The following is a 16,722-nucleotide window of genomic DNA, read 5'->3' as shown; positions in this document are numbered from 1 at the left end:
TTAGAAACTTGGGTTTTAAGAGAGATTTTGAACTATGTAAATGTCATCCACCACTCAGTACCAAATATTCTACATCTTTTAGGGGAGGCAAAGCCAAGTAAGGAAATCCTTTCATTTCCACTTTTGATTAGAGGGCTTCTTTTAGTTTTTCTTGAACTTTACCTGGTAGAAAATAACATTAATTTTAGGTAAATTAAAACTTCACGTATCTCAAATGAAGCCTTGAGTTTTTTTAGTATTAATAATTCCACAGTATATCATTTAGAAGTCTCTAAACATAGACAAATAAAATTCCACGGTTACAGGTATCAAATTGTTGCACACCGAAAACCCAATTTTTAAAATGTTGAAATCCTATGTATTCTCAGGCAAATGCAGACCACAGGAAAACCACACTTGTCTTTCATTGTTTTTTTTTTTTCTCTAAAGTTAGGGAATAAACAACTGCTAACTCTGTATATTGATTTATGACAGGATATTTATTTCCATCAATCAAAAAATTTACTCTAAGAAGTGAATATCTTAAAATAGTAAAAGACTTAGCTTCATAAAATACGTATTATAAATGTACTTCACACATTTGTTTTTATAATCCTTCTAATACACTTAAATTAGTCTATTTAAAATAGCTATTTAAAAAAGTTATTTTGGTTTTGGTAGTAAGGATTTGAAGTAATATATATGTGATTTTTATTTTTTATGTAAACATTATTTTTTCGAAGAGTTTTGAAAAACTCTGCTAACTTAATTTTATTGGGCCCTATAAAATACGCAAGAATCTATCCATTCTTAGTAATGTTTTCTCCTGCTATGCTTCTTTTTTCTTTTTTTCTACAAAAACAGAAAGACAAATGCAGTGTCTAGTCAAATGCAACGCTCCTTCAGATTTATTAGAAAAGCAGATAAGAGAGTAGAAAAATGCAGCAATATATATTGTTTTATTGCCCTAATTTCATTTAGGTTTTTCAACTAGTACAGAACTTTCATAACTAACATCCAATAAAAAGGGAGTTAGCTTTTCTGCGATAATAAAAATCTTTGACTCTAAAACATCTATTTTGAGCATTTTCTAAATAACACAGCATATGACATTTTCTGAAAGTAAAGATATGCATAGATGTCAAGTTTTATGAAATACTTTTAATAAGCACAGGAGTAAGCAGAAGTTCAGTAAAATTAGGACATGTCTAATGAAGCTCACTTATAAAATTACATTGATTTTCATCTATCTTGGTGTTCTCATGAAATTTTTTCACATGAAATATTTGAGATCTGAAACAAGATAAGAAAATTTAACTGTATATCTTCCTCAATACTGATTTAATTCTAGAAAAACCATTCATAACTATTAACTTATTAGTTGACAATTAACTGACAAGTTATATTAAATAAATTCATGAAATACAATATTTTATTAACAAATGAAATTTGTAAGCATTCTGATAGAGTGTCACACATTTTATCAATCACACAATTAACATTTAATTTTGGGAGTAAACAGAATGATTTTGAATTGCCTAACTAAACCAAAAGTCAAAGTTTCTCTGAGCTAAACTCTAACGATATTTTGAAAATATTTTAAATAGCCAAAACTGGTTAATACAAATTTATTTCCCAAATTTCTAATAATTTTTCTAATGCTTTTAAAGTATCTTCTCTTGCTAAGATATCTACCTGTGGACATTAATTATTACATTTTTGAGTGTAGGTACAAATTGTTCTTGGAGCAATTAAAAATCATTGGCTGAAATTTAATTTACATATGTTCGGTTGTCTTCATATTTCTTTTCATTTGCTTAATTATGGAAAAGAAAATTTATATCTGAACATAAAAGTACATTTAAAGTTAAGGTTCAGTTAATGATTTTTCATTGCTCCAAGAACATTTTGTACCTACATTCAAGAATGTAACTTATGATAAATGTCCAAATTTATATTTTAAAATTTTAGAACTGATATTATCATCAGAGCAAACTGTACATCAGAAAACGAAAATTGCATGACCATAGAAATATTTTATAATGATTATACAAATTGTATATTATGGATACCCTGTAAAATAAAACCTGATTTATTAAAATCACTTTTTCTTTTGATCCAATATCCAGTTTCATATCAAGAAGCACCTTTAATTTGGAACTGAGAATAAGAAGACTAGTCCCAACATTTTTTTAAAAGCCACTCATTTTTAAAAATAGTTAACTAGTTAATAGATTTTTTTAAGTCTTTGTGTTTTCTGGATGAGAAATTTCCATACTGTTATTGTTTATAGATTTATAGAGTTTGCCACAAATGGCTATGAAAATGCTGTTTAAATATATAGTTTCTTTTTAGATTAATAAAATATACTATCCTGTTAAAATGTTTTACATTCAAAATTATTTCTGAATGTGTGCATTCATTTTTTCATTATTCCACAAATGTTTGGTAAGTGTTGCAGTAATAGATTTCATTTTTTCTCTTTTTTTTTTTTTGAGACAGAGTTTTGTTCTTGTTGCCCGGGCTGGAGTACAATGGCACAATCTCAGCTCACCGCAACCTCCGCCTCCCAGGTTCAAGCGATTCTCCTGCCTCAGCCTCCCGAGTAGCTGGGATTACAGTCATGCACCACCACGTCCGGCTAATTTCTTGTATTTTTAGTAGAGACGGGGTTTCTCATAAACATTCTAGTCCCTAATTCTGACTGCCCATTTTCTTAAAGTAACTATAAATTTAGGTTGAGTCTTAACTATTAATACAGATGGTAATTCAATTTTGGGCATATTCAAGGTGCTAATCTCTGTATATCAGAGTTGCAGCCTAATGCCATCAGGGCTAGTTGTCCAAATGCTTGGAGATGGCAGGTGGCAACTACAGATAAGGTGGGCCTATGCCAAACTCAAGAGTGAATGTTTTTGCTAACGTATTTATGTTTTTAAAATGTTAGTAGTAAGCCATATTGAGCAAATGAAACATATTTGTGAGCCTAAGTCAACCCAGGAACCTCGGGGTTGTAATTCTTTCATGGAAATCTTTTCAGGTAATCTTCGTAAAATCTCTGCCCCTCAAGTTTGCTGTGAGCTTGTTCTGGTCCTTATCTTTCCAATAATCCTAGAAGTTGAAGGGACCTGATAACAAATCCACATGGGCAGAGGTCCAAGGACCGAGCTCTGAAGGATCCTGAAAGAAAACAATGCTGGGAGCACTGCTCTGAGGAGTACAAAAGTGTAAAAGAGAAATGAGCTTAATCACCAAACTGAAGACTGCACTGACGAATACTTAAAAATCCTTTTTAAACCACTCAGGTGGAGAGAATGCAATTATCTGGCCCCAAAGAAAATATTTCTAAGAACATAATTCTCCCCAAGATTTTGAAGAAAATATTTAATTCGTACATCTACAACACAAATTCATCTTTCATTGGCCTCTATAATACCCAGCTTTCCCAAATGTTCTTCCACAGCACAAAAAGTAACATCAGTTTTCAAATACAAGGTGCAAGAAAGTATACAGTACAGTCATGACTAGGGCAATATATACATGCACCTAAAAGAGAATTAACAAACAAAACCTTGATTTCTAGAGAACACGGAAGTTATACCAGACAAGGAGAATGTAGGGGAATCTCATATTTATAGTACCCTTACCTATACATGATGAAGTTTACCTCCATAAACAAAAACATTAGCAGATGCTGCTAACATTCTGCATGTAATAAACTCCTACTTATGCATCTGTGGATATTACACTGTTAAAAGGCACATTTATTTCTTGACGCATGTCGTTGCTAATGTCCTAAATTTGGGTTCCAGTTGATCTAGAAACTCCAGTCCCTCTTCTTCCTGCCGGTCGCTGCAGCACCCTACTGAGCCGGCCAGAGAACCTTTGCCTTCATAGTTATACGAACGAACGTAGTCTTCACAATGTTTATGCTCCTCATCTTGTCCACACAAATACACCTTCTGTATCAAAAAAGAGCACATTTTATTATTTTTTTTAAAAACACCTAAACATATTAGCAGAAAAATGATGTCTTTGATTTACCTTTTACTGTTTAATTTTTAATCAGTGTGTGTCCTCTAATCGATTCCTATATATAAAAAATGCACAGGATTGGTCTGTATTATAGTCACTCTTAAAATATAGCAAATAAATAAATGCTTCTAGTGAGCACATTTAGAAAAATTAAGACTACACATATATCACACAACTCATTTATAATTTTCCATTTGAACATAAAACATGTATATTTGAAATTTATCTTTGTAGCTTCTTCACATATTTGAAGAAAACCAATATAGGCTATGATTCCTATGTTTATACACTACTATATAACTGTGATAGTGTAATATATTAAACTGGCTAACATCAAACCTATACTGATTAATCTGAACATAAAACAAAACAAGGAACTAAAACTCAAAATAAAAGCTCAACAATTTATCTGGTTGATTTTGATAGCCAGGACTTCATAACCACACAAAGAACTCAAGCACACTGAGAAATGTTTGTAATTTATGATCCATTCATTCCTATATAATAAATATTTCACTCTAGGTGGTTTTTCTGTTAATTTTTAGGGAAGAAGCTGTCAACTTTTTATCCTTTGTAAACACATCTACATATGGCACTCCTAGATAAACTTTTGTAAACTGTTTCTCTTTGGGTTTAAACCAGACATCCACATCTATGATAATCCAACATTTAAAAGATGTTGACTTCCAGGTATATGAGGAGTAAAACTTTTGGGAAATTCTGATTTATAACTAGCATTTAACTTCCATGTAATATGACCTCGAAGACAGTGGCACTTACTTCGCCAAGCCGAGGTTGGGTGAAACTCTGCCAGTCTGTGTACGCGTATCTGCCAGTATCTCCCTGCCCCACTCCCTTGACGGACTCCAAGGTCTGATGTCCACCTCCTTTGCTGGAATCCAAAGTGTAGCCTCCTTTGACCATCTCAAAACTTTGCTGTGTTTTGATTCCCTGGCCACCAACAGTACCAACAGACATGCTTGTGTCACAAATGTTGGATGTCTGCATGGGGAGTCTAATATTTGCTTCCTGAAAGTAAAATTAGAGTGATAAAGTGAATTTGAAAAATGCAAACTAACCACTCATTTTCATTTTTTTCACCATAGGCAAATCACTTGCCTGCTGTGCCTCTCTGTTCCTCATACATAAAATCAGAATAATAGTATCACAGGTGTGATGGGTTGAACTGAGTCCCCTAAAAATTCATATGTCCTAACCCTCAGTGACTCAGAATGTGAACTTATTTGGAAATAGGGTCATTGTAGATGCAATTAGTTAAGATGAGGTTATATGGGATTAGAGTAGGTCCCTAAGTTAATACGACCAGTATCCTTATAAAAAGGGGACATTTGGACACAGACATGCACACAGGGAGAACGCCATATGAAGATCTAATTTACACTGCCATAAGCCAGGGAATTGGCAGAATCTAGGAAAGGGTCCTGGAACAGATCTCTCCCCACTTCCTTCAGAGGGAGCATGGACCTGCCAACACCTTGATCTCTGATTTCTAGTCTCCGGATCTGTGAAACAATCCTTTTCTATTGTTTAAGTCACTCAGTTTGTTGTGACAACCCTAGTCCTGTAGAATTGGGAGGTTTAAAGGATTTAAAACATTGAGGATACTTGAAACTCTGCTTAGCATAGTAAGTGCTCAATAAACTTTAGTGATATTATCACTGACATTGTTGTGTAATAATCTGTCATCATTTGTTCACCATACAATTCAAAGGGATGTGAAATCTGATTTACCGTTACTTCTTCTCCAGGTCCTTCAGTATTTGATACAATTAAATTTTGCTGGGCTATGTCTTCTGGAAAACATTTCTTGACTGTTCTCTTAGCAGTGACACAGAAACATGTAAACAGAATACCTAAAAAGCAAAAAAGATCAAAGTAAAACACAGACATTAAATCATTTGATTACATGATTTTTTTAAAAGTCTTCTTGCATATGTCTCAAAAAATTCATTCCACAAATTGAGTTCTTTAGGTCACAAGATTTAAAAACAGAATATTTTTAAAATGTATTTATACTATTTGTAGCTTAAAGAGAGAAATAATACTCTCTTCCCAGGTCCAGAATTAACTTATGTGTGTCTTTTATTTCTTCTACGTTGAAATGGTAACTTCATCTAACTGAAATTTAAGATAGCATCATTAGTAGTTAAAATCACACAGAACACACTTAAAGGGCTTAGAATAACAAGACAAAGAACATTAGGCATAAATACAAACAAGAAAGGCAATTACATAAAATTGGTGTCCAGTTTCAAAAGTGTACATCAACTAATAAAGTGCTAAGAGGAATATCCAGTTTAATCTGAAACTCAGATCAATGAATTAGGATACAGTAAAGATTATAGGAAAAGTTCGTAAATGCAAACAGGTTCTTTAGAGTCAGAGGAGAGAGTAAGAAAAAGAAAAGGAAAGGAAGAAAGAAACAGAAAGAAAGAGAGAGAAAAAGGCAGACTTAATTAAGCGTGGACAATATTTCTATTACTTTTGTACCTCCAAATAACAGTTTGCAAAATCTTAGCATCCTTTGCCTGTATTGCTTTTCCTCAGTGGCTCATGTGACCATTTTCCACTCATGGAAGTCTTACAATGATGCTAAATCACTTCATTAATAATATGGAACATAAATATCTGAGTAAATTTTGGAATAGCTCTGTTTTCACAAATTCTTTTTCTATGTGTGTATTCCCTACATAAGCATGGCTGGTTCAAAGACTATATTATTTTATATGGATGGAATCTTAATAGTTTTATCCAGCTTCTTCATTTTACACATGGAAAAATGAGTTCAAAAAAGAGGAAATAATTTACCCACTGTCTCACAGATAATTATTGAAGAACTAAGGCTACCACCTCTGAAACTTACTTTAAATTTAATCTGCTGTTACTGATATGTTTCTTCTATCACTCAAAGCACCAAGACATAAAATAGATACAATATTTTTAAAAGAACACGTTTCCCAAAGGCATTAATATAAAAAACTTCCATGTTTTAAAAATATTAGATAAAATTTTAGCTAACACATTCTAGATAATGATAATATACTTACATAATAACAATACAGAACCCAACACCATAGCAAGAATAGCCCATCTTCCAAGTATTACATTTGGTCTAACGTCTCTTGCACTTTTATCGTTCATTCTACACTCAGATGGAGTTGAACAGTCACATACTCTCACTGTTAACACATGTGTTGCAACTAAACCGTGCCTGTCTTTTATTTGAATAGGCACAGAATAAGAGTTATAATCAAGATTTTGTCGTTGGCGAAGAATGGCTGTTTTACCTAGGGAAAAAAAGAGAGAATATATACAGATAGGATGTTTAGATAGCAATATTATTCTTACTTGATGTTCTCAGTGGACGGGAATCAATTTAGAATATAAACCCTAATTTTTCGTTTTTTTTTTTAATTTTTGATTTCTCAGAAGAGCCAGAAAAGTAATTTATGTTGCTTTATGCTGATATTAAACTAATCTATACTTAATATGCTGCTCAAATGTTAATTAGAAAGGGACTTACATGTTTTCTTAAAGGATATTCAGAACAAGAGTCTAAGCTCACCATAATGGCATCAATTTTTTTTTTTTTTAAAAAAACAAGGTATTGTTGTTTTTAGGGTTAATAAAATAATTTCCTTAAATAAATGTATATTTATTATGATAAACTAAGGTGAAAGGACCATCACCAATCTGAAGTCCCTACTGACTATAACATTTAGCATAATTACATACCATCCTTTTGTTCTAGATTCCAGTTTTTACTGGCAGAGTTATCCAGAAAGAATTCAAAAGGTGGTCCATTTTCAGGTCCATCTGGATCTACAGGTTCCAGAACAGCAAAATCCTTATTATTCTGACAAATGGTCACTTCTTTATCAATTTGAGGTGGGTGATCATTGTAATCATCCAAATGAACTACTAATGTTCCAGTGCAAGATCGGCCAACTAAGATAAATTAAAAATAGGTTATTTCTTCACATGAAAATGCATTTATTTTCAACAATTTATAAAATACACAGTTGACATCTGCTTTCTACTAGCTGTCTGAGCTTGAGTTTGTATACATGCTTCCCGGATTTCAGACATCAAGGCTACAAAATAGGGACACGTCATTTTTCTTTGAAGACTAGGGCTGAATCAGATAATTTCTTCAGGTACTTTTCAGAATTAAAAGGTAGAACGTCACTACAGAATGACCTGTTGAAAATCAAATGGATGTCTTAAATCCTTCTTTATGCAGCGTATATATTCATCCTTTTACATTTGGTTATCAATCACTTTCTCGGCTTCCTCATTGCATCATATACTTTTTGCCCAAACCTTGAAAACGTCTTTAGAAATGCACTAGGTGTTTCCCTTCCTGTCTGCTTTGTAGGTTGCCACTCCTAGGAATACTTTTCTCCTCTTCTTTGCCAGGGAACACACTATTATCTTCAAGAATCTACTCAAATGTCACCTCCTCATGAAACTTGTGACTTCCACAGACAATGGCAGCCATATTCCAGTGCTTTCTCAGAACCCTTTGCTAATACCTTGGCTCACACACTGAACTGCAAAAATAGCATAGTAAGTTGTATTCACCTTGAGAGCCTAGTGATTTGCCCAGTACTTCCCAGCTAACTATAACTTTATACTAACACATTGAACATAATGCAGTTCCTATTTTAACTTTATACTAACACATTGAACATAATGCAGTTCCTATTTTTATACTTGAAAACGTTGAATTGAATAAGCCAAAAAATAAGTTTTCATCTCCGCCCTAATGCGATTCATATGTTCTTGACAACAGGAACTGTCTCATACTCACCTGTTGATTGCCACTATTAATGGCCTAAGACTTCACACATAGTATTTTTAGTTAAAATAGTGCCCATTATTTGTGTTTAAGAGATAATGAAATTCAGAAACATGTCAAATCCCACCATTTGTCAAAGTATAATAAACTATAATAAATGATAAGATATCAAAATTGAAATAAACAGAAAGGTAATTGATGTAGTTTTTCATGTTTTTGCTTTAAATATTGGTCCACATTCTGAAACACGTCTGTTGAATTTATCATAAAGACTACTATAACTCCCATGCAAATATAATTTATTTTTATTTTTAATTTGAAATAACCCCGAGTCATATCATGTATTGTGTTTCAGGAAAATTTTTTTCTGGTGAATAACTACAAAATTAATTTATTCAGTGATTTTTAAACTAATTGTTTAAATAAAGTAACTACTATTTACGCCTATTTTAAAACTATCTGAACAAGTTTAAAAATATCCAGAAATAAAACAGATATAGCTATTAGGAGAAGAAATGTACAATAGCATATAAATACTTTGAGACTGCCAGAAAACAGCAAATAAATTTGAATATAAGTAACAACTTTAAAATCAGCAAACTAACAAAGAAATGAATAATGTGAAAAAGAGGGCTTTATAAAGTAAAAAATTTAGTTACATGCACTACAGATGAGTTGATATATATAGTATAATTTCACCTTTTAAAATTTAAGCAGAAAGCCTTTCTCTTTGTAGAAAAATGGTGAGAAAACACACTTTAAAAATCCAATAAGGCCGGGCGCGGTGGCTCAAGCCTGTAATCCCAGCACTTTGGGAGGCCGAGACGGGCGGATCACGAGGTCAGGAGATCGAGACCATCCTGGCTAACACGGTGAAACCCCGTCTCTGCTAAAAAATACAAAAAACTAGCCGGGCGCGGTGGCGGGCGCCTGTAGTCCCAACTACTCGGGAGGCTGAGGCAGGAGAATGGCGTGAACCCGGGAGGCGGAGCTTGCAGTGAGCTGAGATCCGGCCACTGCACTCCAGCCTGGGTGGCAGAGCCAGACTCTGTCTCAAAAAATAAAAAATAAAATAAAAAATAAAAAATAAAAATAAAAATAAAAATCCAATAAAATGTGGTAATTAGAGGAATATAAATCAAGATTTATTTAATCACATATTCAACCAACATTTATCCCATAACTTACTCTTTTCTATTGCAGTCTCTGTTTTAAGCATGTTGATAAAAACAGAGTGAAAGATGCTTGAAACTATTTACATGGAAGGCAATCAAAGCTAAAGCTGAGAAGGTCTTAGAACAGGGGTGTCCAAAATTTTGCCTTCCCTGGGCCACACTGAAAACAGAATTGTCTTGGGCCACACATAAAATACACTAACACCAATGATAGCTGATGAGCTAAAAAATATATGTTGCAAGCAAATCTTACAATGTTTCAAGAAAGCTTGTGAATTTTTGTTGGGTCACATTCAAAGCCATGCTGGGCTGCATGCTGCCTGCAGGCCACAGGTTGGACAAGCTTGTCTTAGAAGATATCAAAAATTACAAGAGGTTGATGGTTAGTTTTTATTTTACCCCTGGGAAGAGCTAAACAGCCAAAAATAAGTAATTACTGATAATAGCTGAGCATGGTGAAAGGTCATTGGGTGCGTTTATTTACTTCTAAAACTTACCATAAATTAAGCACATAAGCAAATGCCAAGTATAAATGAGTAAGAAACATCACAAACACAGAGCTAGAAAGTACACCTTGGGTTAACTAAAAATCTTCATAACACTTCAACAGCAATTCTGAAAAGCAGTAGTTTTTTCATTGCTACTCAAATGTTTCAGTAACTAGAATCACTACATTATAAATCAGCCTATTCTATAAATTTTAAAATTGTTAAAAGATTTAAATTTTTACTTACTAAGCTACAATATGCCTCCTAATAATTTCCTATAATTTGCTCATGTTCTTTCTGGACTATCCATGCAAAACGTTTGCCACTTCTACATGACAACCCTTAAATATTTGTTATCTTAAGAAAATCCTTTTTGCAGAAGGGAAGAATAAAGAAGCACTTACTAAATGTTTAATCTCAATTTTCTACATTAAAACCAGTTTTTCCAAGTGCTAATTATGTCCCTAGAATTGTAAAGCTTTTTGTAGTGAAATTTATAACCTGGAGATTCATAGGACTCTCAAACAACAAAGGAATGACAAATATCAGCACCTGCACTGTGTGTACGTATACCACATTTTCTGCCAGATACTTGGAAAGGGATGGTTTACAAAGAAAAACAGTCTTTCTACAAAATTGAACTCATAATTAATCTCGTTAAGAGAACAGGATATACATGAGAAACAATGAAAGCAGCCTTTTCTACAGAAGCTACACCATATATGATAATTGTTATTCCCAGGTCAAAAGGTGTTTAGAGAAGAACTGAATCCAGACTAATGGAAACAATCAAAAACCTTGTCATTGCCATTTATTTGAAGAAGTTAAGGGACCTGAATTTCAGACAGGAGGAGCAATGCTACTCTAGGTGGAAGGCATGTAAAACAGTGCTTTCTCGACTGACAGCCTGACTGACAGAGGATTGACACAAGAAAGAAAGTTGGATTCTAAGAAAAGTAGAAGAATACCTAGATTATCATCCAGGAATATTCATGAGCATCAGAGCAAAGTGTGTGTGTGTGTGTGTGTGTGTATTAAAGTTCAAAGAAACAAAATCCTTCATATCACTATATGGTTTTTCACTAAAATGTGTAACATCCTTATCTTTACTTTTTCTTAAGCACACCCAGGTTATCTTATAGCCATGGAATATAAATTTGTTAAAGTTTGCTTTTTATTTTCTTACACTATGATGACTGTGCTTATAGACATTGTCTTTTAGCACCAAAAAACAAAATTAATTTTTAAATACTGTGTTCTCCATAATTTTCTCTGCTTCAGACATTATTTTATTTTTAAAAAATTACACCTCTGCATTTCTGTAATCTCTTCTCTTTCATCCTTAATCTGAGCAGCTCTTAACTGATCTCCACTTCTGATAATATCCGTACATTCTTTATGAGGAAAGTTCTCACACCATAGAATCTCTTGTGAAAATATAATAATTCTATAGTTGATATCATGTAAGAATTTGGCCTTATCTTAACATTCTTAATTTCCATGTCAGCTTGTCTAATACTTAGAACTTAATAGACAAACCAACAGTTGCGGAATAAATGAGTAAACATAAAGTATTCTTTGCAATCATAGAAAAAAATAGGGTATAATATCTGAGAACACATTGTTTGCATTTTGTTATAAAAAAAGTCAAAAGGACAAATAAATAAGCATGAACATTTTCACTACTGCCAACTTGTGTTAATTACCATGGAATTTGATTTGTATTTATTAATACATTCACCCATTCCTTCTAAAGAAATGCAATAGATGCAGTAAAAAAAACTATAGCATTGCTGTTTCAGCTAGTTTGTGTCGAACATCCAGCATATGCAGATAAAAAGAGTGGAAACCTTCTTGGATTAGGCACGTAGTCAAAAGAATAGGCTACGTTATAAAAGCCCAAGTTCATTTATCTTTATTATTTATGGCAATTCGCCACAATTTATGGTAAATTTGTCATCAATATGATAAAATGAAACAGTGTAGCTCCTACTTATATTTTTATCATCCTTTTAATATGTTTCCCATATTTTTATGATGTATACATTAATAGAGTAGAACATGTACATAAATACATATGATAGCAAATATTTAAAAACATTCATAAATATATATTTAAACATACTAACAAGTGGTTTACTGATAGAAATGTGTATGTTCAAAAGAAGTTCCAGATCACTACTTTACTATATTTGGAGGACATTCTTTACAGAATTGATTCTAAAATTGACCTTGGTAAAAGATTGTAAACCACCACAAAAGACTTAAGTCATTGTTTGACCATTCCTTTATAAAATAGGATAAATGATTCGTTCTCCATTAAGAGAAGCTCAGAACAAACTTACTTTGAACCCACCTGTTTTAGGTGTGTTGAACCCTTTCAGCAAGCTCAAATCATAACGTATCTAAACCTGTACTTCTGAAAAAAACGGTGATCCTTGAGTATGCCACCATTTCCTCAGCAGAAATTAATAATATAGATCATCTTTTAAATCTTAGACCTTAATTTTAATTGTGATGCAATTACATTTAAATTTATTGTGATATAATTAAGCCTTAAGCTTTGGTCATTCACTACCTCATAGCTTTGCATTATAGATGCACTGGAGCCAAAACTGGGTGATCTCCAATAACATGAATAATAATAATGCAAACACTGTTTGAATTATGTTTTGTCTAGAAATAAACAGATTTCACCCAAGGTTTCCTTAAAAACATATTCTATATTTATACTTTGTCTGTAGAAAATGGCACTCACCTGCATCCACTGCAACAACTGAAATATTGTATTGGTTGTTTTTTACAAATTTGGATTCTCTATCTAGTACTTTTAAAGTTCTCAAGTCGCCAGTGTGTTCATTAATTTCAAACCAGTGATCTTCATCCCCTAACTTCTGATACCTAATTTTTAGAAATCAAATATAAATGGTCAAATCAAAGAAGGGACATGATCTTAAAATCTGTCATTTTGAAAATACAAGAAACATTCCTAATTTTAAAATCAATTTACATAACAATTAAAACTAAGGAGCTTTTTGAAAAGTACATCACCTTAAGCCTTCACCACTGGCTGTTTCCGGGTCCAGCGCTTTGTATCCAAGGAGTTCTTGGCCAGCTGGGAAGCCATCTTGACTCTGAATAACTTTCACTGGAGGGTGGCATTCAGGGCCCTCATCATTGTCTATAATTTTAACGGTGACAGTTGTAGTGCACATTGTAGGAGTTTGTGAGTTTGCTGCTTTAGAGAATTGTGCCTCGTTAACTACACCAACTTTCAAAATAACTTGGCGATTGACTTCATAGTTCAATGGCTGTTAAATAAGCATACCTTAATAAGTCAATATATAACATTATATATAAGGCTTCTAATTTCAAATTTTTCTACAAAGAAATATCATTTTTACATTTAAAATGTAACCCAAAGTTAGGGCTAACACAGTTAAAGACTAATAATTAGCTTCCTAAAGTGACAAACATTGCCAAATGCAAAATTGTTGATTCTTGGATTCAACCCATTTTTCTTCTCATTTTTCTTTTGGAAGATCTTGCCTTCAGCCTTTTTGATTTTAAGTTTAAATATTAACAGAAATGCAAGATAAGTGTATGAAAAAAGTCAGATGATTTCATTGCTTATTATATGGGATAACAGTGACTACTAAATTGTCTTCAAACTAAGTATATAAAATAATTAGATAGAAATTTGGCTATAATACAGCAGTTACTCTATGCCTGAGTCAAAAGATAGAATGATATTTAACAGCACCTTTTCAAAGCACATTAGATTTCAGCCTGTTTAGTTCCTGATGAAAGCGCTTGGTCCTTAATGTGATTGGCTGTGTCCCCAGCCAAATCTCAACCAGATTTGTATCTCCCAGAATTCCCACCTGTTGTGGGAGGGACCCAGGGCAAAGCAGTTGAATCATGGGAGCCAGTCTTTCCTGTGCTATTCTCGTGATAGTGAATAAGTCTCACAAGAGCTGATGGGTTTATCAGGGGTTTCTGCTTTTGCTTCTGCCTCATTTTTCTCTTGCTGCTGCCATGTGAGAAGTGCCTTTTGCCTCCCGCCATGATTCTGAGGCCTTCCCAGCCATGTGAAACTGTAAGTCCAATTAAACCTCTCTTTGTTCCCAGTTTCAGGTTTGTCTTTATCAGCCACATGAAAACAAACTAATACAGTCCTAAACTGAATAATTAGAAATAATCCTAAAACAACATTTAAAGGGTGAAAAAAATAAATAAGTAAAGAGGGAAAAAACCTGCAACCAGAAAAGGAAAAGAAATAAAGAAAGAAAAAGTAGATAGTAAAATAATTAAAGAATATTTTCTAAAAATCTTATCAGGAGAACACAATGTCTGCCTGAACCTTCTGAGGACTTACATTGTCTCTAAGAAATTAATGAAGGAAGCTATGTAAGAAGTTAGTGAGAGCTATGGAGAGATGGACTAAAAAAAAAAATTAGGTCCAGTTAAAGTAATCATCCTAGAAACCAGTAATTGCAATTAAATTTTTAAAATCCAAAGCAATGGCTACCTGGAATACAGGGGGATTAATGGGAAAAGTTGCTGAATATTTAGTGCAATAGTCTCTCTTGCAGAATACATCATAGAAAGGCAAAAATAAAATATAATATGAACATGAAAGGAGTTGAATAGTTGAGGCTTGATTTCAAATGTGATTCTTCCATTTTATTCTTTTGTGTGTTCTTATAAAATAGAAATTTGGACAAGTGAGTGTCTAAGACCCCTTCTAAAGCAAATAACTGGTTCAGTATTGAATATTTCTCTGTCTTGGTTTTCTTCATATAAAGAACAATGAGTTTTGTACCTGACATGACTTTCTTCTACGAGAGAAAATTAGGGTAAGAGAATAAGAAAAAAAAAAATTTATATAAACCAATATAAATCATTTGGCCTTGCATTGCAGTATTCTAGTCATATACACATAAGAATTATCTCTTAAAATCAGTGCATGAGTTAGGATATTTTAAAGCATAGCGTGATTATTTTATTTGTTTACCTTGACAACACACAACACTCCTTCATTTGTATTTGGATCTGTGCTAATTTTGAAGTTTCCATTTTCATTTCCTTGTAGGATTGTGTATACAGCCTTTGAGTGAGGAGTGTTTGGCAAATCCTGGTCCTGTACCTTCATTCTTAAAATCTCCACGTCAATTCTGTTTTCTTCTACTTCTGTAATATACTGAAAGAATTGTCCCTTATTATTATCAATTTACAACTTTGACAATGTGGCTTTATATTCTAAAACATCTATTTAAAGAAAAAATAAAGCGATGTGAAAAGCTGCCCTCAATATATTGGGAAACATTTTACAAATTGAATGCGTAGCTTAGTTCTTTCCTCCTATTCATATCTTTTCCATTCTTCAAAGGCTACCCCAAGTCTTACCTTCTGAACTTCTCTGAGATAATTTTCCTAATCATTCTAGAACTCAGATTTGTCTCTTCTCTGAACCTCCACAATATTTACAGTCTATCGTCTTCCATGTTTACACAGTAAGCACTTAATAAATGTTTTACGCTAATATATTAAACACTGAGTACTTGTAGGTAATTATAACATATGTTGGCTTCTAATTTCTGGAAGAATTGTTTTCACACCAATCTTTCCAAATGTACTTTTGATTCACTTGCAAATCTTTAGCAGAAAAGTTTTCCCTTTTTTTTGAGACATTAAACAATAGCCCTCCACAAAAAATATCTTACAAAATCGTAAGATATTAAAGACTGAAAGAAGTAGTAAATTGAATCTGTTAGAGATAGAAGGTGAATTCATATAGAAGGATGACAGACACTGGAATGTAATAGACCTAGATTTGAATCCTGGTTATTCCTTGTATATGGTTTATTAGTATGAGATCTTGACTTAACAGACTTTCTATTTCCTCATATGAAACATGGGTTAAAATATATCCTCATATATTGTAGGGATTCATATAATAAATTACATGAAGGCCGGGCGCGGTGGCTCAAGCCTGTAATCCCAGCACTTTGGGAGGCCGAGACGGGCGGATCACAAGGTCAGGAGATCGAGACCATCCTGGCTAACACGGTGAAACCCCGTCCCTACTAAAAAATACAAAAAACTAGCCGGGCGAGGTGGCGGGTGCCTGTAGTCCCAGCTACTCGGGAGGCTGAGCCAGGAGAATGGTGTAAACCCGGGAGACGGAGCTTGCAGTGAGCTGAGATCTGGCCACTGCACT

At 33.3% G+C, this 16,722-nt stretch overlaps 1 protein-coding gene across 2 annotated transcripts in view; it reads right to left on the bottom strand.

The window, feature by feature from the left end:
- Nucleotides 1–1,389: 1,389 nt before the first annotated feature.
- The window catches only part of DSC1 (desmocollin 1), a 30,315-nt gene continuing 14,982 nt past the window's right edge, over nucleotides 1,390–16,722 (bottom strand). Inside the window, exons 9-17 of one of the 2 annotated variants that reach the window (XM_045377952.2) lie at nucleotides 15,517–15,702; nucleotides 13,551–13,810; nucleotides 13,258–13,400; nucleotides 7,771–7,983; nucleotides 7,083–7,322; nucleotides 5,767–5,888; nucleotides 4,795–5,043; nucleotides 4,024–4,069; nucleotides 1,390–3,941 (exon numbers count right to left, since the gene is read on the bottom strand). In XM_045377952.2, the coding sequence (XP_045233887.2) occupies nucleotides 4,034–4,069; nucleotides 4,795–5,043; nucleotides 5,767–5,888; nucleotides 7,083–7,322; nucleotides 7,771–7,983; nucleotides 13,258–13,400; nucleotides 13,551–13,810; nucleotides 15,517–15,702 (1,449 nt within the window). In that variant the 3' untranslated portion in view covers nucleotides 1,390–3,941; nucleotides 4,024–4,033. The remainder of the gene's footprint in view (nucleotides 3,942–4,023; nucleotides 4,070–4,794; nucleotides 5,044–5,766; nucleotides 5,889–7,082; nucleotides 7,323–7,770; nucleotides 7,984–13,257; nucleotides 13,401–13,550; nucleotides 13,811–15,516; nucleotides 15,703–16,722) is intronic. The other variant, XM_005586973.4, reaches the window with a different exon arrangement.

Source organism: Macaca fascicularis, chromosome 18, assembly GCF_037993035.2.
Source record: "Macaca fascicularis isolate 582-1 chromosome 18, T2T-MFA8v1.1".
Taxonomy (NCBI): domain Eukaryota; kingdom Metazoa; phylum Chordata; class Mammalia; order Primates; family Cercopithecidae; genus Macaca; species Macaca fascicularis.
The sequence above is the reverse complement of the archived record's forward strand: the minus strand, read 5'-3'. Positions and strand labels throughout refer to the sequence as shown.